Here is a 26,047-nt window from a genome sequence, read left to right as displayed (position 1 = left end):
GAATTACATTAGTTTACACAATGCAAAATTGTAAAATTAAATGATTTGGAAAAACTTGCCTAATATATATATATATATATATATTTGTTATTTTAATTCACCGAAGTGGCATTCAACTGATCACAAAGTATAGTCAGGACATTACTGATGTAAAAAACAGCACCATCACTATTTGAAAAAAGTAATTTTTGATCAAATCTAGACAGGCCCCATTTCCAGCAGCCATCACTCCAACACCTTATCCTTGAGTAATCATGCTAAATTGCTAATTTGTTACTTGAAACCACTTGCCATTATATCAAACACAGTTGAAAGCTATTTGTTTCGTTAAATGAAGCTTAACATTGTCTTTGTGTTTGTTTTTGAGTTGCCACAGTATGCAATTGACTGGCATGTCTTAAGGTCAATATTAGGTCAAAAATGGCAAAAAAGAAACAGCTTTCTCTAGAAACTCATCAGTCAATCATTGTTTTGAGGAATGAAGGCTGTACAATGCTTGAAATTGCCAAAAAACTGAAGATTTCATACAAAGGTGTACACTACAGTCTTCAAAGACAAAGGACAACTGGCTCTAAAAAGGACAGAAAGAGATGTGGAAGGCCAGATGTACAACTAAACAAGAGGATAAGTACATCAGAGTCTCTAGTTTGAGAAATAGATGCCTCACATGTCCTCAGCTGACAGCTTCATTGAATTCTACCCGCTCAACACCAGTTTCATGTACAACAGTAAAGAGAAGACTCAGGGGTGCAGGCCTTATGGGAAGAATTGCAAAGAAAAAGCCACTTTTGAAACAAAACTAAAAGAAAAGGTTAGAGTGGGCAAAGAAACACAGACATTGGACAACAGATAAGTGGAAAAGAGTGTTATGGATTTTAAACACATTGAGCTTTTGTGGGATCAGCTAGACTGTAAGGTGTGTGAGAAGTGCCCGACAAGACCGCCACATCTATGGTAAGTGCTACAGGAAGTGTGGGGTGAATTGTCACCTGAGCATCTGGACAAACTGACAGCTAGAATGCCAAGGATCTGCAAAGCTGTTATTGTTGCACGTGGAGGATTTTTTTATGAGAACTCTTTGAAGTAGTTTAAGAAGTTCTGAACATTTGTTTTCAAATTGTAATAGTAATTTTTCATGTTATTAATGTCCTGAATATACATTGTGATCAGTTGAATGCCACTTTGATGAATAAAAGTACCAATTTCTTTCCATAAGAGCAAAATCTGTACATTATTCCAATCATGATTCCATACATATATATATATATATATATATATATATATATATATATATATATATACATATATATATAAACAGAAACCAGAGCATTGTTTGCCCCCACATTTGGATCTTTAGGACATTTTTTTAGGACATTTTTTGTAACTGAGCCCCCCTTAATTTCTGACCCTGCATTACTGTTCTATTACAAACATTCTTGATGAGAGAAATATCTTATATTACCACAAAATGTGGTTAAAAATATCAATATTATAGTGTAAAGTAAATAAAATTATTGCGACTACATTTACCTGTCTGTTACATGTTTTATATTGTTGATAAGCAGTTAGGTTTTGGAATGAGGTTGGGTTAGGGGATATAAAATATCTAAATTATAATGTATAATGTAACTAAAATAATGTATTTCTAAGTATAATAAAACATTGCGATTAAATACGCAACTACATCCAAAGATTGCCGAGCCTGTGACGAAATCGTCTGAACTGATAAGAGACTGTTCTGTCCGTGATATTTTCAATGTGCAGGAAAATCTTCGCTCCGTTGATGCTCCATGACGTTTGATACCCACGTTTCAGAGAGAAAAACATTTTCGCTTTAAACAATATTTTTAAAAGACAAAACATTTTAAGTAGGATTGTTTGATTCCAGAATGTTTTGGATTCAACTCTAGGTTTTGATGTTTGTTTTTGTCTTTTTGAGGGTTTCTGGATTCTTAAGAAAAAAAAGGGAGTGATAGCTTATAATAAACCATGCAATATTAAGTATAATTTAAAATATTATGATTAATACTATGAATGACAAAACATTTGACATTTTCTATTAAAACTAAATATATATACAGTATATATATATATTTGTAAGCATGCAGTGTAGCAACATTGAAACCTCTTTAATAAAGCATTTGCGATCCAACCCTTGAAGTTGACTCTCAATTCCCAACACCTCAAATTCAAAGAATTGATTATTTTTTGGGACTGACTCCCAGCTGTAGTTAATGTAGTGGCTTACCAATGTTTTGTTGTTGTTTTTTTAAATACACAATACGATTTAATAAAAGCATGTAAAATACTTTTACTCAGTATTTTCTCATAATTCACTCAAAATGTAACATGTGCATTCTTAAGTTTAGTGTTCTATTAATCGGCCATGTAGGCATGGTTATTGGCTGATGTGATATAAAAACGGCCAAGTATCAAATAATAAATCAGCCTGGCTGATCTAACCGTCATCCACTTGTTACAAGTATGGCTTTCCCATCTGTTTGAGCCCACATGATTACCAGCTGTATGAATAATTTTATACAATCACTGCTGTACTGGTATATGTAGCATTAATTCTCAGATACAAACTTTCTCTGTGTGTTTTGTGAATAGAGATTAATGATTAATGCTTGTAAAAGAGCTCTTATGATGTTTGCATAAGTGTCATTGAGTATGTGTGGCACCTATGTTAGACTCTGACCAGACTGTATTTATGTCTTCAGGGCAGAAACAGTCCTTTGAAGAACTAGGTCAGTCAGATCAAACATATAAGAGTCAGTCTAGCTCATCTAACAGTCCTTACTTTCTCCTTCCTTTGCCATTAACACACACACACACCTTGCATCTGAATCATATGATCAGTGCTCAACCAGATGGTTCTCATCTGAACTTGATCTATTTTGTGGGGTCATGATGCATAGTAAAACACACAACATGATTTCAAACTTGTCCTTGGTTCACATTAAAACAAATTTTTTAACCACTCCACAGATTAAATATTAGCAAACTATAGTTTTGGCAAGTCGTTTAGGACATCTACTTTGTGCATGACACAAGCAATTTTTCCAACAATTGTTTACAGACAGATTGTTTCACTTTTAATTGACTATATCACAATTCCAGTGGGTCTGAAGTTTATACTAAATTAACACTAAATTACACTAAATTAACTGTGCCATTAAGCAGCTTGGAAAATTCCAGAAAATTATGTCAAGCCTTTAGACAAATAGCCAATTAGCTGCTGAAAGAAGGTGTACTGAATTGGAGGTGTACCTGTGGATGTATTTTAAGGCCTACCTTCAAACTCAGTGCCTCTTTGCTTGATATCATGGGAAAATCAAAAGAAATCAGCCAAGACCTCAGAAAAAAATTGTGGACCTCCACAAGTCTGGTTCATCCTTGGGAGCAATTTCCAAATGCCTGAAAGTACCACGTTCATCTGTACAAACAATAGTATGCAAGTATAAACCCCATGGGACCACGCAGCCATCATACCGCTCAGGAAGGAGATGCATTCTGTCTCCTAGATATGAACGTAGTTTGGTGCAAAAAGTGCAAATAAATCCCAGAACAGCAGCAAATGACCTTGTGAAGATGCTGGAGGAAACAGGTAGAAAAGTATCTATATCCACAGTAAAACGAGTCCTATATCAACATAACCTGAAAGGCTGCTCAGCAAGAAAGAAAACACTGCTCCAAAACCAGCATAAAAAAGCCAGACTACAGTTTGCAAGTGCACATGGGGACAAAGATCTTACTTTTTGGAGAAATGCCCTCTGGTCTAATGAATAAAAAAAAAAAAAAAAAAAAAAAAAACAAATCGAACTGTTTGGCCATAATGACCATCCTTATGTTTGGAGGAAAAAGGGTGAGGCTTGTAAGCCGAAGAACACCATCCCAACCGTGAAGCATGGGGGTGGCAGCTTCATGTTGTGAGGGTCTGGTGCACTTCACAAAATAGATGGCATCATGAGGAAGGAAAATTATGTGGATATATTGAACAACATCTCAACACATCAGCCAGGAAGTTAAAGCTCGGTCACAAATGGGTCTTCCAAATGGACAATGACCCCAAGCGTACCTCCCAAGTTGTGGCAAAATGGCTTAAGGACAACAAAGTCAAGGTATTGGAGTGGCCATCTCAAAGCCCTGACCTCAATCCGATAGAAAATTTGTGGGCAGAACTGAAAAAGTGTGTGCGAGCAAAGAGGCCTACAAACCTGACTCCGTTACACCAGTTCTGTCTGGAAGAATGGGCCAAAATTCCAGCAACTTATTGTGAGAAGCTTGTGGAAGGCTACCCAAAACGTTTGACCCAAGTTAAACAATTTAAAGGCAATGGTACCAAATACTAACAAAGTGTAAGTAAACTTCTGACCCACTGGGTATGTGATGAAATAAATAAAAGCTGAAATAAATAATTCTCTCTACTATTATTCTGACATTTCACATTCTTAAAATAAAGTAGTGATCCTAAGTGACCTAAGGCAGGGAATGTTTTCTACAATTAAATGTCAGGAATTGTGAAAAACTGAGTTTAAATGTATTTGGCTAAGGTATATGTAAACTTCTGACTTCAACTGTAAATATACCCTTTACTACAGGAATTTTGTGGGTTCAAATGTAAATTTTTGAGTGAACTATTCCTATAGAACAGTAGGGATGGGTCAAGATGGTGGTCAATAGTGGCTTTACAAATAGTAGTGGGGATTTTAATTAATTGCTCATTTTGATTTCTTTTGCCAATTCGTTCAGTGACCATCTCTGGCGATTGCATATTTCGCCAGAAATGTAGGTGGCAACCAGAGCATGTGAGCGAAGTCGGAGGGGTGTGACACTCCACTCAATAATCCTCTCCATGCGTGTGCGCTCCGCTCAACTGCTCACGGTCCAAGCGAACCCTCCGCTCAAGTACCGCTCACGGGTAAAAAAAGTTAGCTCAGATCCCGTTCCGACGTACACAGGGGAGTGGCTACAGTGGCCCGAGCAACTGCCCCTTTGCCCACATGGGCTGAGATGCCCCTCTGGGTGAAATATAGGCTAGGCTATAGGCCGACATTTATTAAATTATGAAATGCTTAGTAACGTACACATCTGGAATTATGTGATTATATGTGTTTTACTACATAACATTTAGCTGTTTATTTTGTAATGGTTTACAATGGCTGTAAGATAGTCGGGTCTATCAGACCTTCGTTATCATTTGTAATCAGTCAAATATTTCTCTGTTAGCACATATGTCATTGAACATCATCAAATAATGCCTTAAAAATGTTTTCAGTTCTAAATTACCTTTGTTTACTTTAAACGAGTCATCAAACATGCCTCTACAAGTGATAAAACATGTGCGTTGGTGCAGAAACTGGCATACTCGTAAATATGCGCTTTTCAGATTGAACTGGATCTGAGTGACACAACCGACTCAAAAAAACACAATCTTTTCAACTTTAAAGTTTGTTCGAGTCATTTATGGCAATAATGAAATCATGGACTGGTACCAAGAAATACAGGTAAAAGTGAAATTCATAATTGTTCTTTAGTTGTCTCCACAGAATGCTATCAGACTTTATGCAATCTGAAGGACTGTGGCTAATTATATAATTATTATTATATTAGTAGATACCATGTGCCCCCTTTGTTTTTCCTTGATATTTTTAAAGCAGCATAAAGCGAATCTAGACTTTATATACGTCAAACGTATGTGTTGTGCGTGTGCTCTTTATATGTACAGCAGGGTTTAACCATGGATTTAACAATTAAAAAATATTCATCCTGCATAAAGTGAGATTTTGTCCATTATATATTAGATGAAATCATGTTTAATGATCCCAAAACAAATAAAAATTACACTGCTTTTGTTTAAGAAAAGTTTTTTTTCTCATGAAAAAACATTTATGGCTTTTTTATCTGCGCATGAATGCAACAAGCGATGTTAGATGTTATCTGCAACCACTAATCTAGAGTCAGTTTTTTATGTTTCACTTATCGTTAAGGTGTGGTTCCCAGACCAGTATATCACAAAGCGCATTCTGGGTTGAGCGAGCGAGCGGTGCTGAGCGAGCGGAAGGAATCTTCAAAAAGGCGCTCTCCGCTCAGGTGGAATTATCATCGCTCCACTCAACGCACCGCTCACATGCTCTGGTGGCAACAAATAATCATCTTGTGTTATAACACATGCACGTTCTTACACCGGTTATGCTTAATAAGTGACAATGTGGGGGCCTGGGTAGCTCAGTGGTAAAATACACTGGCTACCACCCCTGGAGTTCGCTAGTTCACTAGTTCAAATCCCAGGGTGTGCTGAGTGACTCCAGGCAGGTCTTCTAAGCAACCAAATTGGCCCGGTTGCTAGGGAGGGTAGAGTCACATGGGGTAACCTCCTTGTGGTCGCTATAATGTGGTTTGTTCTCAGTGGGGCACATGGTGAGTTGAGTGTGGATGCCGGGATGGGTGGCGTGAAGCCTCCACACGCACTATGTCTCCGTGGCAACGCGCTCAACAAGCCACGTGACGTGGGTTGGCGGTCTCAGACACGGAGGCAGCTGGGATTTGTCCTCCGCCACCCGGATTGAGGCGAATCACTACGCAACCACGAGGACTTAAAAGCGTATAGGGAATTGGGCATTCCAAATTGGGGGGAAAATCCAAAAAAATAAAATAAATTTAAAATAAATAAATAAGCGACAATGCGTGCATGTCAATGCAATAAACCACATTCCTTTATCGCTGTAAAGGCCATAAATGGCTTATGAATAAACTGATCGTCATGGGTAGATTTTTGCCCATTACGTCGATTTTGCGTGCCATGTAAAAACCTTACCCAGTGTTCTTACTGGTACATCCAATGTGCACACGTGTTGAGCACATGCCTCTTTACAGTTTGATGTCAGAAGTAGAGAATTACACGATTATTTCAAATGTCATGTAAACGCAGATTTCTTGCCTTGTCAGATTTTTTTTAAATAAGCTGTTTTTAGGCAGTAATCAGTATATTGGTGTGTATGTAAATGGGCTCATTGACTAATTATATATATATATATATATATATATATATATATATATATATATATATATATATATATATATAAACTGGTCTCATTGTGAAAACGTGACTATATACATTTTTGCAAAAGTTGTGTCTCCAAGTACAATTCCCTGCAGTTTCCAGGTGAAATTAACACTAGAGGCACTACAACAACTGTGTTCTATAGAGCTGTTCAGCCGTGATGTCAATTTCACTCATTGACTTCAATGGCTGATTATGACTTTATAAACACTTATTTTTCTCTCTATTACTCAGACCCTGCTATGTTATGATATCAAGACACTTTTTTACTCTAATGCATCTTTTGAAAAATTATACATTTCATCGCTTGTATTACAGACCCACCTACATATATACACTTATTCCAATATGATTAGCGAGTGTTGGACTTTGGACTGAGGACCATGGTTCAAAACCAGAAAAGAACATCAACATGAATTGACATGGTTTCTTCAGAAAATGTGCTTTTCATTTTGCTTCTTCATTTTAAAACTCTATCGGTTAAGGTTAGGTGTTGGTTAAGGGTAAGGATATCTGTTTTGTTAATTCTAATTTCTCTTTTTGGACACTATTGGTTAAGTTTAGAGTAAAGTTTTAGGTTAAGGAGGTACGTTTTATTAAAACCTCCATCTAAAACTCACATTAAAAACCTTGTCTGATTACAACCTCATTCAGTTTTGGTGCCCCCTGCTGGACATTTCACTTGAAAAGTGCAGTCAAATGTGTTAAGAAGCACATAATTTTAGTTTTGCAAAAACGTTGCAATGCTCACATAAATTTCATGAGACCAGGCTGAAAAAAAAAAAATGAGCCGTTCACCACCGAAACAATGGAAGTGAACGAGAATGATTTCTTTACTTAAAATAAAAATTTACGAACGAAACACTACTAGTTCAAAACCAGAGTTTTGTTGGCGAAGTACAAAATGGGCAATTTTTGTCTGATTTGCACCAGGATAAACGTTAAAATACAATTACAAAAGTATGGCCACACGACTTTAAACATTTAAACATTATATGTGTTAACATGAGACTAATCAAGTGTGATAGAACAACATGATCAGCTGGAAAATCAAAATGTTGCTTCCGAAAGTTCATGTATCCTAAAATCGACCCCATTCTGCTGAGTTACTGACAAGCGCCAACCCCAATCAGATATTTTTCCATCAATTCAAATGTGTTTAATTTTTCCTGTGGCGCTACTGATAGTGAATTACGTGAGCGTCCTCAGAGACAGCTTCAGGTTCCATGAAAACCAGGAAGTAATCACATTCACATGAGCAATGGATAGTGCAATTTGGAGGTTGCATTTTTACTCTAAAATGTAACTTTTACTCCACTGAAGGTAAGGTTTAGGGTGGGGTTTGGGTAAGGGCGCCATTCTGTGGACATTTCACCTGGAAACTGGAGCTCACATGTGCCCATATGCTCAACAACACTTCCTGATACGGCATCTGGGGGCAGTGATCCGAATTTCAGTAAGCACAGACCGAATTCAGCAGCAGAACTTTCAACCTACTGTCCGTACAAATACACAGTGAGACCAGTTTGTAGAAAATCGAATAATTGAAATACAATTATTATTCACTATGGTAATTGACAGCATGTGACAGATGTTGTCCGTACATCTTAACTTGTATTGAACCCAGAACACTTCTTTAAAATTGTATTTGTGTAGTTGAACGATATAAATGCATATAAACATTATCTATCTATCTTAAACTCTTACGAACGGTAGCTATTGTATTATATACAAAACATTTTGTTTGTACAATAAAGGCCTGACTTGGGTAAGAATTTAAACAAGGAATGTGTGTACTAAGATTGTAATCCAGATCAGGATTATTACTCAAAAGGGAGGGAGAGAGAGGGAGAGAGAGAGAGAGAAAGAGAGAGAGGTAAAAAGATTAGAATTAGCATGTGGCCAGTGGAAGTGGCCTCATTGCAGGCTTGTCATGTGAAGAGCTCTCAGTACAGAACATACCCCTGTTCACATGCTTTACATAATGCTGAGGGCTGCAAAAACTGCTGAAGTGAAATTCTCTGCATAAAACTGAAATTGAAATTTTTCTAAATTAAATTTTGCACATCACACATAAACAAGCAAAACATGAAAACAGTGCAAGTACAGTCTGCATTCAAATGAGGTGTGTGTGTGTGTGTGTGTGTGCCAGATGGAGAGTGAAATGAAAGAGGAAATGAAAGAAGACAAGCAGAATAAAAAATGAGGGTGAAGCACAAAGTGCTGAGATGGCAGTTTATCAACATTTCAATACATAAGTGTTAGGGGCTTGGTATTGATACAGATTTCCCAATTCAATTCCAATTCACAAGCACTCAATTCGATTTGATTCCAATTTCGATTCATATGGGTATATTTGGTTACAATGTCCATTTTGCTTACATATGAAATAAATTCTGTTAATTATAAAGGGACCTTCTAACCTTCTAAGTAACTCTTCAGGGTACAATTCTAAAATATTAATTCTACAAAGTATATTTTAATTAGTTTTTCCATCAAATTGGTCACATTTTAGCTTTTGAAAAATGCTTAAATTCAGTATATTCCATCAATAAATGTCTTGAAATTGCATATATATTTTTTTATCATCCTCTTTTGACACATTACACAGAATGAGTCAAACCAAACTTTTACCCTTAACACGCAGTGAAAGGATCTCGGTACTGAACTTCTTCACCACTATACTAAAACACTGGTGAGTGAAATCTGAAAGTTTACCAGCCAGTGGCTAATCACATTTTTACTTGCGTAATACGAAATTTGGTTGCATATGCAAGTGATTTACTTTGTTGAGGGTTGCCGCTATGGTTGTAACGGTTCTCTGAAAAAAAAAAAACTAACCGTACTGTTCGCCACTCACGGTTCAGTAAGAATTGGCACCACGGTTCACCTCAAGTTTAATGATGCATCTGGAGCACAAGGTTTGGCGGACAAAATAAAGCGTTAAATAGACACGCACAGTTACAACCACTGTTAATGTACCTGAATGGATCTGTAAATGGATACGCGCCGCCTGTGTTTCACGTGGGTCAACTTGATGACATCACTGTTCTGCACGTGTTGTGTGTAGTTGAAAATGGCAAGCGCCAAGCGGAGAAAGCGAGCCGCTGATAGAAAAGCCCCCTGCGTTACTCAAGTGTCCTGTCTGGGAACATTTTTTTTTGCAGTCAATTACAACAGCGATGATCAAAAAAAGTTTACAAAACAGACACTGTTTGCAGACATTGCTCGACGTGAGTGCCGTATACTGGTAATACATCGATATATGTATGCCGATATCACCCAGAGAAAGATAGCATGTGGTGCACACAGCCAAAGATGAGCCGAAACTGCACAAACTCCCTTCCGTTTTTAAGCAAGCACTCAGTGTTAAGACATACATGAAACAATAACTAAAATGCTTGTGGTGTTCATTGCCATGAAGTTATATTGCCATACTCCATTGATGAATATGTGTATGATTAAAAGCGTATGATGTGTATGTTAATGAATATCAGTGTATGATTAAAACACTCGAGCCGCGACATCCCGGACACTTCTCGTATCCATATTAATAGCAAGGTTCCTTCTATAGTGATGTACAGCTTCTGAATGTTGAATATATGTTGGGTTGAGTTTGAAATGCACTTTGTTGATGCATGTAGCGTAATAGTGCAGATATTAAGTTAAAAATGCTGAGTGAAGCCATTCCGGACAGTGAGTTACATCTGCCGGGCTTCCAGCTGTTCAGAGCGGATCGCATTGTGGAGTTAACGGGGAAAACGAGAGGCGGCGGAACATGCTTTTACATCAATGAAAGTTGGTGTACAGATGTAACAACATTAAAAAAAAAATCCCGAACCTATACCGCTGGATATACAACCTCGCAAGTTCGGCAAAACTCTGCCTTTGACATTGACCCCACCTCACTCCCCAGTTGGCCTTGTTAGGCCCAAGGGCAATCGGCGGGCAAAATGCCACTGGCTGTTAGCTCCAAGAAAGCCCAGAGGCAGCACGATGAACCCACGGAAGTGAAAGTGGGAATGCAACTGGCACTAGCACGCACAAACACGCCCTCATTTGGCCCAAAAATGAAAACGCGGCTAGTGATCAAACAGCAAGAGGCTTAAAAGTGCAGTAACTTTTTCCACTGTAAAATTATTTACATCCAAAGAAACGAATAGTACTTTAACAAATGTACAAATGTATGCATTGAAAATGGGCATAAAAAAAGGTAAAAGACATCGAAAACGCTTTGAAACCTGCAGCCTCTGACTTCCAAAACATTGGTATGGTTTCCTTTAAGGCTGCATGATTGACCTTGCGCGACTACTAAACCACTAAAGAATGTGTATACATGCTAGATGGAAGTTGAGCCACATTTGAATTATCTAGGTCTGTTAAAGCATTTACATGACAAAGCGAATTATTGTTTTAGTCCAAACGTACTTACTGGTCTAGAAAAATAACATCTCGAGACCCATACAGTACATTCTGTTGGGTATGGCTACATCAAGACGTTTTTGACTGCTATGTTAAGAAAACACGACAAGGAGTACTACTCACTTTTTAACTCTGTATCGCAAATACATTTGGGTCCAGAATTAATCATTTAGGCTGAACATAGTCTACGGCAAGAACATGCACGGCGAAGCTTGCAGTGAAGTGTTCCAAAATTTGTCAGACGCAATTCATAACATAACATAATGCAAGCAAGCATTGCATTCTCAACGTTGTCTCAAGGGGCGTTATACCAAACATTAACGTAAACAGTATACTTCCACGGCGAGTTTTCTCTTTCAAGTCAACTACTGTCATGACGGAGCAACTGTTTGAAGAAAATATTGCTAAGAAAGTACATTTAAAGTACATTTTTATGCAAATTTTAGAATATAGCATAAAAAAATGCTAGATGGAAACACCAAGATGCAAAAAAAAGTTTATTTATAATCACTTTACCTCAATTGTATTAAAGGATTCACAGTGGCTTCAACTTCCCTTTGCATTTCTAATTTGCAGCAATTTCCCCAGAAGTGACACTTTTGTTGGGATGGAAACGCTGCTTTATTTGCGAATTGTTTTTGCGATAATCTGATTTTTGGCATAAATTAAATTCGCAACTTGGATGGAAACAGGACAACAGCCAGCGCAGTCAGTTTGTTCTTAAACACACACATACACACACAGCCCTAACTATATCAGGCCAGACTCATATAAGAATGCAAACATTGATCTAAGATCAGCTTTCAACCCTCATAGAAGAGCTAATCTTTTTTTTAACAAGTCTAATCCTGAAATCAAACTTTTAAAGGGTTTATTTTCTTGTGTAGTGAAACAGGTTTTTCTCTTGGCAATCTTCCCTAGGCTTAACTGGCTTAACCAGTCACACAGGCCATTTGAACTATGAACTTTTTAAAGTATGTATTGTGACATAGCACGATACCTGGGATTGCATTCATATTGTAGCTAGAAGCAAACTCTGCAACATAATTCCAACTAACAAAACTTTACATCCTCAAAAGTCTGAAAATATGTATTCACAGCCTTTTTATTAATTTTTTTATATCTGTTAAATTGGAGATCGATTCCCTCAATAAGGTCACTGGCAACAAATTACACAGCAGTTAGACTGACAGGAGAGTTGTTCGGCATACCATTATGTGATAAAACCAACATCAAACCCACAAACAAACAGCTCAAATAGCTTTTTAAGCAAAGGGCAAACCCTCTTTTATATCTACTTGCATTTATGTACTACAAAGTGTCAAATAAAAATAATTCCCAGTTAAAATGTCATTCTGTGTGGCTGACTTCATATCTTGGCTTCTCCTGGTCTTTCTTCTGCACCTCTGGAATTTGCAGTAGGAAACGGTTATGAGGCAATGAGGAAGTCATAAAAACAAGACTAACTAGACTGTTTTATGCTTTCTGTTTTCCCCTTCACGTCCACTTATAATGTTAAAGCTGAAGTATGAAACTTTTTCAATGTTGAAATAGTCTACTTTCTCATATCCCAGCTTAATATGCAGAGACAACTATAATTAAGATATTTAAAGTTTTATTTTCTCTAAACTGTGACAGACTGATCTCATTGTGAGTTCGCCAACGGTAGGTTGAAAATTCTGCTGCTGAAATTGGTCAATGCTTATTGAAATTCAAACAACTGCCCCCAGTAGCCAAAGCTGGAAGTGTTGTTGAACGTATGGGCACGTGTGAGCTCCAGTTTCTGGGTGAAATGTCCACTGAGTGGCGACCAAAATAGAGTTGTATTTTTAGTTGTAAATGATGTTATACAGTCAACCGGAATAGATGTTTTAAAAAAAAAAAATTGTCATTTTAAAGGAAAAATGCCACCTCCGAATTGCACTCACCAATGTTAATGTGAACTCGATTATTTCCTGGTTCCCACGGGAAACTGTCTCAGAGGCTGCTCGCGCAACATGTTATTAGTAGCGCTAAAGCAGGGCTCGGCATTAACACTTGTCCGCTTGTCCGGGACAAGTGAATTTTTGAAGGGGCAAGTGAAAGAGAATTTTACTTACTCGACCGACTGATTAAAACATCAATAACAAAAAAATAACCAGCTATATTTGTGATAGCCTGGACCTATGTCACTTATTAGAAAGTTAATATTCTTATTCTGCTGTTGAAAGTAATCAAGAGCACATCATTTTATAATTTGCAAGCGATCTAGTAACAGCTGCGCCATTTGATTGACAGGCGGCATATGTGTGTGTGCTGAAAATGCTCTCGCTAATGCGCGCCTGAACAGTCAAATACATTTCAAAATTCCACCAAAATGCCCGTCTTGGTGAGGTATTCATGTAAACACAGAGAGTGATGTCTAAAGTGAACGTAAACAGCAGTGAAAAAGCTGATTTGTATTAAAATGTCAGACTTTTATGTAAGCTAACAGACCTGCTGCCGTCAAGTGTGCCATTATAATAATCAAACAACCATAACAAGAAAACATTCACTGCCCTTGACTGGGTAACTTTAGTAGCTTTAAAAAGTATTAATGTATTATAATCATACAGTGAAGACCAGTAGTAGTTTTATGTTGCATTTCATTCTGAATGTTTACATGAATACTTGAAGCTGCTGTTAAAAACTTTTAAAGTTGTTTTTAAAAAACACTGAATTTTCTTGATTTGTATTTTTTATTCTATTATTTTTAATCCATTTCTATTCATTGCTGTTTTTTATTGTTATTTTATTACCGACTGTTTACTAGTCTTGAATAATTACTTAAGAACTTGAAACCATTCTTCCATAATTAACATATTAGTTAGTGTTATTATTTGTTGTGGTAACTTGATTGTCAAATGGATAAAGAAAAGCCAATGTAAAATGAAAAAGAAAAGCCATTGGCAAATAGATGAAGAAAAGCAACCAGCAAATGAATGAAGAAAAGCAACTGCCAAATGCTTTTTTTAAATTAAAAAATGACTTATTAATGTGCTATTTTATTGTTAAATTGAATTGCATTTTAAACATGAATTAAATACTCTATTTATTAATGCACAATTTAATTGTTAAATATAATTAATTTTTTAAATGTGAATTAAATAAACACATTTATATGTGTCTTTATTTGTCCATTTATAAATAGTTTTATATATATATATATATATATATATAATTTTCAAATTATTAGATTGATTCATTCTTTTTTAATTGGCACACCTTGGCTTCAGCAGATATGGAATGGAAAATGGAAAAAGAAAAAGTCAAAATCATGAAAAGCAATTGCCAAATGCGTTTTTAAAATGCACTTTAAAAGGTGCATTATAAATGGCTTATTATTGTGCCGTTTTATTGCTAAATATAATCACATTTTTAAACAAATTAAATTAACATTAAAATGTGTCTATTTATTTGTCCATTTATAAATTGTTTTATTATTCACATTTTTATTTTCAAATTAACAGATTGATCATTTAATCCTTTATTCTTTTTTAATTGGCACTCCTCGGCTTCCATATTATACCACATGACATTCTTAAAGTCATTAAATCAATTTGCTTGTAGAAAAGGCTTTTTTCTTTTGTGTGAATCCAATATGGACTCAATGATTACAATTCCACAAACTTGACCCATATGTTTAAACTAGATATTTAAAGAAAATTTATAATTTATCACTTCAGACAACCTTATTTGTCAATGACCCAAGAATTAAAACTCTGACTAACATAGAAGAAATACCTTTTATTGCATCACATATGTTTGGACACAGTGTTAAAATTAAACAGGTCATTTTTTGCCACTGTACCTTTAAGACATCTTTCTTTTTACTGCTGGAAGCCCAAAATAGCACAACGTTTGGTTAACTTTCTCTGTAATTACTCTTACTTCATAGTGGCTTATTTTTTCTGTTGTTTAGAAATATTACTATCTATCCTAGTCCTGTGATGGACTGGACACTTGTCCAGGGTGTTTCCTTGCCTTTAGCCTGAGACGGCTGGTATAGGCTCCAGCACTACCCGTGATCCCTACATAGGACAAGCGGCTATAGAAGATGGATGGATGGATGGATTCTCTATCCTACTTCCTTCTCATTACCTCACTGTGACTGGGTAAAACAAGTTTCTGAATTCCTTATAGGCGTAGTTGACATGAAAAAGTGGCCTTTTACGTGTTAATGTATTACAATTTTTAATGTTAGAAAACCAACAATTTCAGAATGAGCTGTTTTTGCATCTTAGTTTCAATGGTCTTTTGGAATGGGAAGCAAGTTTTTAGTTCTAAAAATTACTGTATGTTTTAAAAGTGCAATGAACTCTTTTTACATAAAAATGTTGAGGAAAATGATTCTGTCATGATAAGACCACATTATAACATGACAAACAATTTTCAAAGAGGTACATTAGATGGACCAATTGAGCGGTTCTTCCATTTATAGAAACAAACTAATTTAATTTAAAGTAGGCCTAAATTTAGTAAAAACACACTTATACTATACAAAGAAAGTTTTAAACTGCATTTAACTGGCACAGTTAATGTGGTCAGTTAATCTTATTTCTAGATCAGGTACCACAACAGACTTTTCAGAAATACAGCAACACATCCTTTTACCTGCTTTCAACTGTAAAATTGCCACATGGTACTTGGATTATTTCTTAAAATAAAAGACTAAAGAATTCTGGGACACGGGACATAACCATACCTTAAACACTTCCTATAAACAAACATGTCATGAGCAATCCATTATCAAACTGTTGTTACTTCAAACACGCATATCTGCATGAAGACACTCGCATAAAGACTTGGGTGTATCCAGCACATGGGTCATGCAGGAACTTGTTAAGTCTTGCTTGTCATGTGACTAAGTTCATAGAAAATCAAGGGCTGCAGGGCAAAGACATGTAGGTGTTTGTATTGTGAACTACGGAACTCATTGTTCTGTAGATATGTTTGATGATGCTCAAATTTCCCTGCAACAAACATGCAAATTAATTATACAAACACACATGCTGGAAACAAAGATGTGATGACAACAGATCAACTTCCTGTCTCTTATCTGTACCTGCTCAAGAACTGAAACTCTTCAATAAATGCACATTGTGTTACTAAGCAGTAATGAACTTGTTGCAATGCCACAATGAAATCATCTGATTGCAACTAACATGTGATTTTAGAGGAATGTTGATTACCCAGAAAATAACTGACTTGTTCCTCAGTTTGTGAAAACTAACAAAAATGCAGCCTAGTCTCACAGAATGAACGTTACTACAAGTACATTTTTGCTAATTGAGTTTTACATGCAGCATTCTACGTTTTGCCAGTTTCCTAGTGAAATTAACACTAGAGGCGCTACAAGAACTTTGTGTTTTATTTACTTTCAATGAGTACAATGGCTTATTATGATTTTATAAACACTTATTTTCACTGTATTACTCACACACTGCTGTTATATTAAAACACATTTACTATAAAGAATAATTTGAAAAACAATAAATTTTAACATGTGTTACAGACCAACCAACATTTACACACTTATTCCAATGTGATAAAGCTTGCAGTAGCTCACCTGATAGTGTTGGACTTTGGACCTGGAAGACACGCAAGCTGACACGTTAAACGAAAGTGTAATTGAAGCGACACAAAATTACATGGTTGCATCAGAAAATGTGCTTTTCATTTTGCATTTGTTTTTAGGACACTATTGGTTAGCGGGGTTCATTTTAATCATTAAAACCTCCATCTAACATTCACATTTAAAGCCCCTTATGATTACGACACCATTTCATTCGCTTTTGGCGCCCCTCTCTGGACAATTTACTAGGAAACAGCAGTGAAACGTGTAATGAAGCGCATAATTTAGTTTTGCAAAAATGATGCCACGGTCACGTAATTTTCAAGAGATCAGGCTCCAAAAATGAGGTCTACAGTGGAAGTCTATGAGGCAAATGTTTCAGAGGGTTTAAACCTTCTGGGTTTAATACAAGTTAAGCTCGACTGCATTTCTGGCATAATGTTGATTACTACAAAATAATTATTTTGACGCATCTCTCCTTTTCTTAAAAACAAAGCAAAAATCGAGGTTACAGTAAGACACTTACAATGGAAGAGTATGGGGCTAATTATTGGAGGGTTTAAAGACAAATGTGCAGCTTTTAATTTTATAAAAGCACTTACATTGATTCTTCTGTTAAAACTTGTGTATTATTTGAGCTGTATGGTTGTTAAATTATCATTTTTATGGTTGTTTTAGGGTTTGCGGCGTTACTTCAATCACATTTTCCATTTAACCTGCTCAATGAGGACTTTAAGACATTACAGCATAAATTTATGTAACAGCATAATTTTCTGTAAAGCTGCTTTAAAACTATGCGTGTTATGAAAAGCACTATAAAAATAAAAATGACGACTTCGTCAAGGCAACAAAGTCGTAAAATTGTATATAACTACACAGAAATGGTTAGCAAGCGATTTTATACCACAAAAATTGTGTTAACACACATATTGTTTATGTCTTGTGGCTATACTTTTAAAACAGTGAGTATTTAACGTTTACAGCTTGGCCCCATACACTCCCATTGTAAGTGCCACACTGACAGAATTTTTATTTTTTTAAAGAAATGTATATTCATTTATAGCACTTACACTCACTGAGCACTTTATTAGGAACACTACGGTCCCAATAAAGTGCCTGATGTGGTCTTCTGCTGTTGTAGCCCATCTGCCTCAAGGTTTGACGTGTTGTGTATTCTGAGATGATATTCTTCTCACTACAATTGTACAGAGTGGTTATCTGAGTTACCATAGCCTTTCTGTCAGCTCCACAACCAGTCTGGCCATTCCCCGTTGACCTCCCTCATCAACAAAGGCGTTTCCGTTTGCAGAACTGCCACTCACTGGATGTTTTTTCTTTTTGGCAGCATTCGGAGTAAATTCTAGAGACTGTTGTGTGTGAAAATCCCAGGAGATCAGCAGTTATAGAAATACTCAAACCAGCCTGTCTGGCACCAACAATCATGCCATGTTCAAAATCACTGAATCACATTTTTTCCCCATTCTGATGGTTGATGTGAACAGCTGAACTGAACTGAAGCTCCTGACCCGTTTCTGCATGATACCTTATAACACTGAACTGCTGCCACATGATTGGCTGATTAGATAATCGCATGAATAAGTAGGTGTACAGGTGTTCCTAATATTTTTTTATGACAGTGAATGGTATCTGTGGAATTTGTTTATGTGGAGTAAAAAAACCACTTAAAATTTGTTAATATTGTCTAAATCATCCTTGTTGTAATGGGACTACTTTTCATTTTTGTTTGTTTTTACAAACTGAGGGATGCATTGCAATTATTTCCTGTAGTAATGAACAACATAACAGATTTGGTCAATAAAACTTTTACTGAACCCAGAACATCCTGTAAATTTGTTTTCCATAAGTAAACACACAGAGTCTCTCTTAGGTTATAGTGGGAAGATCTAAAATACCAGATCCACCCTCAACCACAAATCAAGTCTTCTTATAGAGGACTCTGGGGCATAGCCAGTTCTACAATCTTATTTACCAAACACACACACACACAGTAGTATGGCTGTAAGTTATGGCCACAAGAGGACACAGTGTCACTGTGGGGACAGAAACTAATAACTCTGATACGGAGGAGATTGCAAGCCACCATGTAGACAGCTACATCGATTATAATGGGAGCATGGTTCAATCTGCCGATCTTCAGACATGCTACACATGCTGGCTTGGGGGGATTCCTTGTGTTACCCTGGAAACAACAGGAATTCAGCACAATTATGTCCATCACAATGTCCTCAGAAGAACAATTATGTTCCTAAGAGTGTGTTTTTATGTTTGTGTTCTATACTTTGGGGACAGTATTGTTTCCAGAAGTAAGCTAAATCTGACAAAACATCCCTTCTGAGGACATCCACAAAAGTAAAAAATTATTAACAAATGCATTTTTATTTTTATTTTGAAAATGCAAAAAGTTTCCTTGTAAGGGGAAACTGGCTTAAGCTTTAAGTAAATAACTTTATTTGAAGGCTATGATATGTAAATTTAGCTCCGTAAACTTTCTATTAGGCATCATAAATTGGAAAAACATGGATGTTTAACGACAGTTGACCATCATACAATCTCAATGTATGCTTTAGTTTGAACTGTCATTTAATCAATCTCTATCTATACAAACTGACAGCTTCACTAATGCAATGCATTTATGAAACATCAGGCTGCGCACAAAGCAATTCTATTACGAAAGGCTAATCGAATGAGTTTTGCGTTCTCCATCCATTAACGCCAAGCTTAATAATGCATGAACAGCCAGACACTTTCAAGACAATCAATTAAGCCTATCAGCACCCGCTCCATTCACTCAACACGCACTTCTTTGCTAACGGCATATAAGTGTGTTTTCAATGAAAGCTGCATTAAAACAAATAGACTGAGAAAGAGCTCTTAATGCACTTAGTTTCTTCGTTTAAAGGGGTAGTTCACCCATAAATGAAAATTCTGTCATCATTTATTCACCCCAGAGTCGTTTAAAACCACTATGACTTTCTTTCCCCAATGGAACACAAATTTAGGCAGAACGTAATGAACGTGAATGGGGACTGTGGCTTTCAAGCCCCCAAAAGCACCATAAAAGTATTCTATATGACTCACACTATATTCCAAGTAGAGATGGGGGGATCGATCCTAAAGCATCAATAACCTAAAAAAAAAATAAAAAAAGGAAGGTAACCCACATGACTCTATCCTCCCTAGCAACCAGGCCAATTGGTGGCCAATTCCATGGGTGGTCATCAGCATCTTTGCTAGCTGAGCTACCTAAGCCCCTTAATTATTTATTTACCATTAAAACTATTGCATTTCATAAGATTTAAAGTGTCAAAAAAGTATCTACAGTGCTGTGCAAATGTTGGCTAAAAGGTCTCACCCAGTAGCACACTATGCCAAGGTCGAAAGAAATTCCAGAAATGATGAGAAAAAAGGTGATTGAAATACATCAGTCTGGGAAGGGTTACAAAGCTATTTCAAAAGCTCTGGGAGTCCAAAGAACCACAGTGAGAGCCATTATCTCCAGATGGAGAAAACCTGGCACAATAGTGAACCTTCCCAGAAGTGGCCGACCTTCCAAACTTCTTCCAAGATCACAGCGACGACTCATCCAGCAAGTCAGAAAAAAGCCATGGATAACATCCAAGGAACTGCAGGCCTCTCTCCCATCAATATAGGTCACTGTTCATGACTCCACTATCAGAAAGACAGTGGCCAAAAATGGCATCTATGGAAGTGCGGTGAGGCGAAAACCACTGCTAACCCAGAAGAACATTATGGCTCATCTGAGTTTTGCAAAAACACACCTTGATGATCCTCAAACTTTCTGGGAGAATGTTCTGTGGACTGATCAGTCGAAAGTGGAACTGTTTGGAAGACAACGGTCCCGTTACATCTGGCATAAATCAAATGCAGAATTCCACAAAAAGAACATCATACCTACGGTCAAGCATGATGGTGGTAGTGTGATGTTGTGGGGATGCTTTGCTGCTTCAGGGCCAGGGTGATTTGCAATAATTGAGGGAAACATGAATTCTGCTGTCTACCAGAAAATCCTACAGGAGAACGTTCAGTCATCAGTCAGTGAGTTGAAGCTCAAGCGCAACTGGATTATGCAACAAGACAATGATCCAAAGCATAGGAGTAAGTCCACCTCTGAATGGCTCAAAAGAAGCTAAATTAAAGTTTTGGAGTGGCCTAGTCAAAGTCTTTTTTTTTTCTCCCAATTTGAAATGCCCAATTCCCAGTGTGCTTTTTAAGTCCTTGTGGTCATGTAATGATTTGCCTCAGTCTGGGTGGTGGAGGATGGATCCCAGTTGCCTCTGCCTCTGAGATCGTCAACCCGTGCATCTTATCACATGGCTTGTTGAGTGCGTTGCCATGGAGATATAGCATGTGTGGAGGCTTCACGCCATCCACCACAGCAACCATGCTCAACTCACCACGCGCCCCACCGAGAACAAACCACATTATAGTGACCACGAGGAGGTTACCCCATGTAACCCTAGCAACCGGGTCAATTTGGTTGCTTAAGAGACCTGGCTGGAGTCACACAGCACACCCTGGGATTCGAACTAGTGAACTAGCGAACTAGCTACCCAGGCCCCCTAGTCAAAGTCTTGACTTTAACCTGATTGAGATGCTGTGGCAGGACTTTAAACGGGCAGTTCATGCTCAAAAACCCTCCAATGTAGCTGAACTAAAGCAGTGCTGCACAGAAGAGTGGACCAAAATTTTGATCTCCAGTTATCGGAAGTGTTCGGTTGAAGTTGTTGATGCTAAAGGTGGCACAACCAGCTATTAAGTTTAAGGGGGCAGTTTGTTTTTCACATGGGTGTTATAGGTGTTGGATAACTTTTTTGCTTTAATAAATATCATTATCATTTAAAAACTGTATTTTGTGTTTACTCAGATTGCCTTTGTTTTATGTTAAATTTAGTTTGAATTTTTTTAACAATTTAGTATGAGATGTACACAAAAACAGAAGAAATCAGGATCATTTACTAATCAGGGCAAATACTTTTTCACAGCACTATATAAGCAAATATTTCTAATATTTCTCCTTCCGCTCATTTTAACACCAAACATAAGCAGTTGCAGACAGCACAGCGCTCGTTTGATATACATTTATTTAAATTAAGACCTATTAAAAGACTGAAAGTGTTCTGTTGTTGTTAATAAATGATAAACAAAATTAGATGTTTGATAATTAGCCGTTTAGGCCTGTAAAATAATGGCTTTAAGTATACGTAAAATGGCTGAAATGACCAATTTTCTCCTCAGAAATCGCAAAATAAAAATCGATTTAATTGAGGTATTGTTATCGATATCAGCAATGTTGACCTTGAAAGTTTTACGTGGTATCGGATAAAATAAGTTGTATAGCCAATCCCTACTTCATTGTGGTAAATGATGACAGAATTGTAATTCTTGGGCAAACTATTCCTTTAAAAGGGCACACTAAACACCATCTTGAGGTTTATCATAACAAAGCCAGACATTTCTTTCCCAAACCAAGAGCTAGCCACATGTTTAAAAAGACACACTCTCCAAGACTTTGAAAACAAGCCATACTGTGGGTGCAGCATCACTATGGCACACACACTGTTTTAGTGCCAGGGGTCAGGGGCAACCAGGGCACACACTCGGGGACACTGAAGCACTTGTTCTGCATACAACAGCCTGACTCAGGACCCGAGCACATGACCCAGCACGCCACAATCACCCTAGCAATTCAAATGCATTTCAAAGTGGTTTAGGTGTGCGTTTGTTTAACAGATACTCGGAATTTTGACTTCCATGAATTTAAATATCAACATAAACTTCCTCCTTTATGGGTAAACACCAGTGAGACTGGTATAACTCGGTTTAAGTATCACTATTGTCTGATTTAAGTACCTTTGAACACACTGTTGAAGGCAACACATTTTGTAGGCGATAGTTGTTAGTAGTAGTATTGTACAACACTGAAGTATTTTATATCTCATGTTGTTTTTCAGGTTTATACCATTACAAGTCAATAATTCCTAAAGGAATTCCATAATAATTTGGAAACCAATCCTAAATGGATCAAATACGAATCTACTGGACACAGATTCTAAGAGGATTTGTATTTGATCCTTTAAGGTTCGGTTTCAAATTATGATAGAAATTCCATTAGCATTCCTTTACCATTTTTTGACTGAGACTTGTATAAACATGAAGAAATTTTGACTGAGAATGTCATAAATATGAAAAACAAGACATGTTTTTTGAGTTTGGATACTCATGCACAGATAATGCTGATGAAATGTAGGGTAATATACAATGGAGATGTGTACAACTTAAAACTGAGACATTAGGACTTTAAACTAGAATATATTGCTGTTTTTGTAATACTATACACATTCTCACAGCTTAGAGGCAGTTAGGGTTAGGTAAGGACCCTTACGAAAATTAACCATGCTTTTAATACACTTACCATATCTATGGTATTTGTAGTAAAAACAATAGTAATAATTCAAGCAGGAAAACTTTGTTAAACCAAAACATAGTAGCAATAACATGGCAAACAATGGTTAATTTGTGGCATTAAAAGCATGATTTCAATCATTTAAAAAAAGTTACTGCTGCATTACTATAGTAAAACCATGGTTATGTGTGAAATACCATGGTAAGCATGAGATTGAAGGCTCGTAAACAATAAAATAAAAAATATGTAAAAAAAAAATAATAAAAAAAAATAATAAGAGATAGAACATCTGAGATGATGCTAAATAATTAATCATATATTTGATCATAAGGTATCTCGTACACAGTGGGTCAGATAACATGCTGCATAGATTAAAAGAAGACACGAGTATAACTACCATGTCGCAGTGTAAAAATAGCGTTCCTCTCGAGTTCAGGTAAAGTTCTGTCGGCGATGGACATAGTTCAGTCCGCTCGGTCCTGTGAAACTGGACTCTCTCCCGCCTGTTTACGGTGGTTCGTTTCGCTACATCATGTCGCGTTGCGCCGCGCGCGCACTCTCCGTAGAGATTCCTCTCTTTGTAATCTACGCGAGACACACACACATACACATCCACTCACTAGCTCAATCATTGTGCACATTTATCGAGAGAGAGAGAGAGAGAGAGAGAGAGAAAGAGAAACGAAGGGGCTGGAGCCGATACTGTCATGACGTCCCCGCCATTTAAGGGGCGGTCCTACAGGTGGTAATTTGTTTTCTTTTCCATTAATCAAAATGAAACTGCTATAAACTACACATACAAACAATACTTCCATGCATTTAAAATGTAAAAATATACCAATTTTCATTATCCTATTAATATGCACATATCTGCATTATATCACAAGTATGACAATAAACCCCACAGAAAATGTCTTCTATTTTTATGTCAGACACTTTTGTGGAAGTGGTCTTTATTTAAAAATATATATCATAAAACACTTTGCATATAGGCTATGTTAATGAACAAGCTTTTTTGTCCCTTTGTCAGACAAAATGTCCCATTTAAAAAAGAAACTACCACACAAGTAGCAAATTTAAGATGCAAAATCTCAAATTAGGGGTATGAACATTTATGAAACGTGATATAGGCTAATACGTTTATTATCTGAATACTGCTATTTAAAAAAAAAAATGTTATAGATGAACATAATATGAAATCATAACATTTAAATGTTTGTATATTCATTTGGCTATTATTTTGGATGTTTTGTACACACACACACACACACACACACACACAAAGGATTTTAAGCCTACTTTCAAGATTTTCTCATTTCAATCACATAACACATTTTTATCAAATTGAGTTTTGTAATCTAACCAAATTAAAGCTAGGGTGTGCAATCTTTTCCAGATTTTTTTTTTTTTTTTTTTTTTTTTTTTTTTTGTTATACTGATTGAAATTCTCTTCACATCCTGATCAATCAGTAATTTAAGTGGTCTAAATGTAAAAAAAAAAAATATATATATATATATATATATATATATATATATATATATATATATATATATATATATATCTTCTGTGGAAGGGACAGGACTAAAAAAATGATCGACCAATCATTGCATTCGGTCAGAATGTAATGATAGGATGTCCTTCCTGTCTGTCAATCTATATTTGCATAACGCCATGCAATTTGTCCATGCAGATTACACGTCATCAGCGCGGGTTCCTTGACACTGCAGAGCAAGCGCGAGAATGGAAGGCGACAAAATAACTTATGACATTATATTATTGCAAAATGTTATGTTTTTACCTTTTTTTTAAACTGTTTTTCTTTCTTTTTTTAAAAAACATAATAACCGTAAATAAGTTGTTTACGTCCGTTATTATTGTAATGTCTAACCTGTGAATGAGACATGAGGTAATTTCAAACCGTTGCGATAGATTCCACCAACACCTCTCTCCTCCTGGCGCTTAGACTCTGCCCTGTGTGTGTGTTCATGTGTGATAGAGGAGGAGTGGCTTTGGAGACAGCTCTAAAGCGAGGGCGGGCTCAATGCTTTCAAAGCTAGCTTGCTAACTGCTAGCCTCTCTGGATTACACACCCTAGCTTTAAATTAATAAAACTTAAAATATCTAAGTTTTTTTTACTCAATTCCATTTGATGGAATTATGTGATGAAAATGAAGAAATAAAAACTCCTGAAAAACCTGTTCTGTAGCTTTATGAAGCAAATCACACTGATGAATTTATGCTGCCTTCATGTGCTGTCGGAATTATCGTAAATACGAGTTTCCCACTTGGAAGTTGCACATGAATGACTCCTCAAGTCGTAATTACGACTGGGAAACTCAAAGATAATTTTGATACCCAAGTTTCCGAGATGGGAGGAGTTCTAAACTTTCAACATGGTGGAGGAGAATACAGTTTCTGTAGTGAATGACAGGTTTGTTCATTTTTCTAAATACAGCTAATTGTTAGTTCTTGCCGTTTTGGTCAAATTAATTAATGTATATCAGCAACCATTCTATGCAT

General features: G+C 36.5%; 1 protein-coding gene across 3 annotated transcripts in view; it reads right to left on the bottom strand.

Moving 5' to 3' along the window:
- LOC127434878 (transmembrane and coiled-coil domain protein 3-like) overlaps window positions 1–24,164 on the bottom strand; it is a 43,123-nt gene extending 18,959 nt beyond the window's left edge. The window contains exons 1-3 of one of the 3 annotated variants that reach the window (XM_051687920.1): window positions 23,924–24,164; window positions 18,152–18,276; window positions 17,076–17,097 (exon numbers count right to left, since the gene is read on the bottom strand). Coding sequence is in view for 1 of the 3 variants with exons in the window: in XM_051687919.1 (XP_051543879.1) it covers window positions 23,924–23,926 (3 nt within the window). In the remaining 2 variants the exon portion in view is untranslated. The remainder of the gene's footprint in view (window positions 1–17,075; window positions 17,098–18,151; window positions 18,277–23,923) is intronic. The other 2 variants (XM_051687923.1, XM_051687919.1) reach the window with 2 other exon arrangements.
- Window positions 24,165–26,047: the final 1,883 nt, after the last annotated feature.

Source organism: Myxocyprinus asiaticus, chromosome 45 (assembly GCF_019703515.2).
Source record: "Myxocyprinus asiaticus isolate MX2 ecotype Aquarium Trade chromosome 45, UBuf_Myxa_2, whole genome shotgun sequence".
NCBI lineage: Eukaryota > Metazoa > Chordata > Actinopteri > Cypriniformes > Catostomidae > Myxocyprinus > Myxocyprinus asiaticus.
Note: the sequence above shows the minus strand (reverse complement) of the source record. Positions and strands in the feature narration are given on the sequence as shown.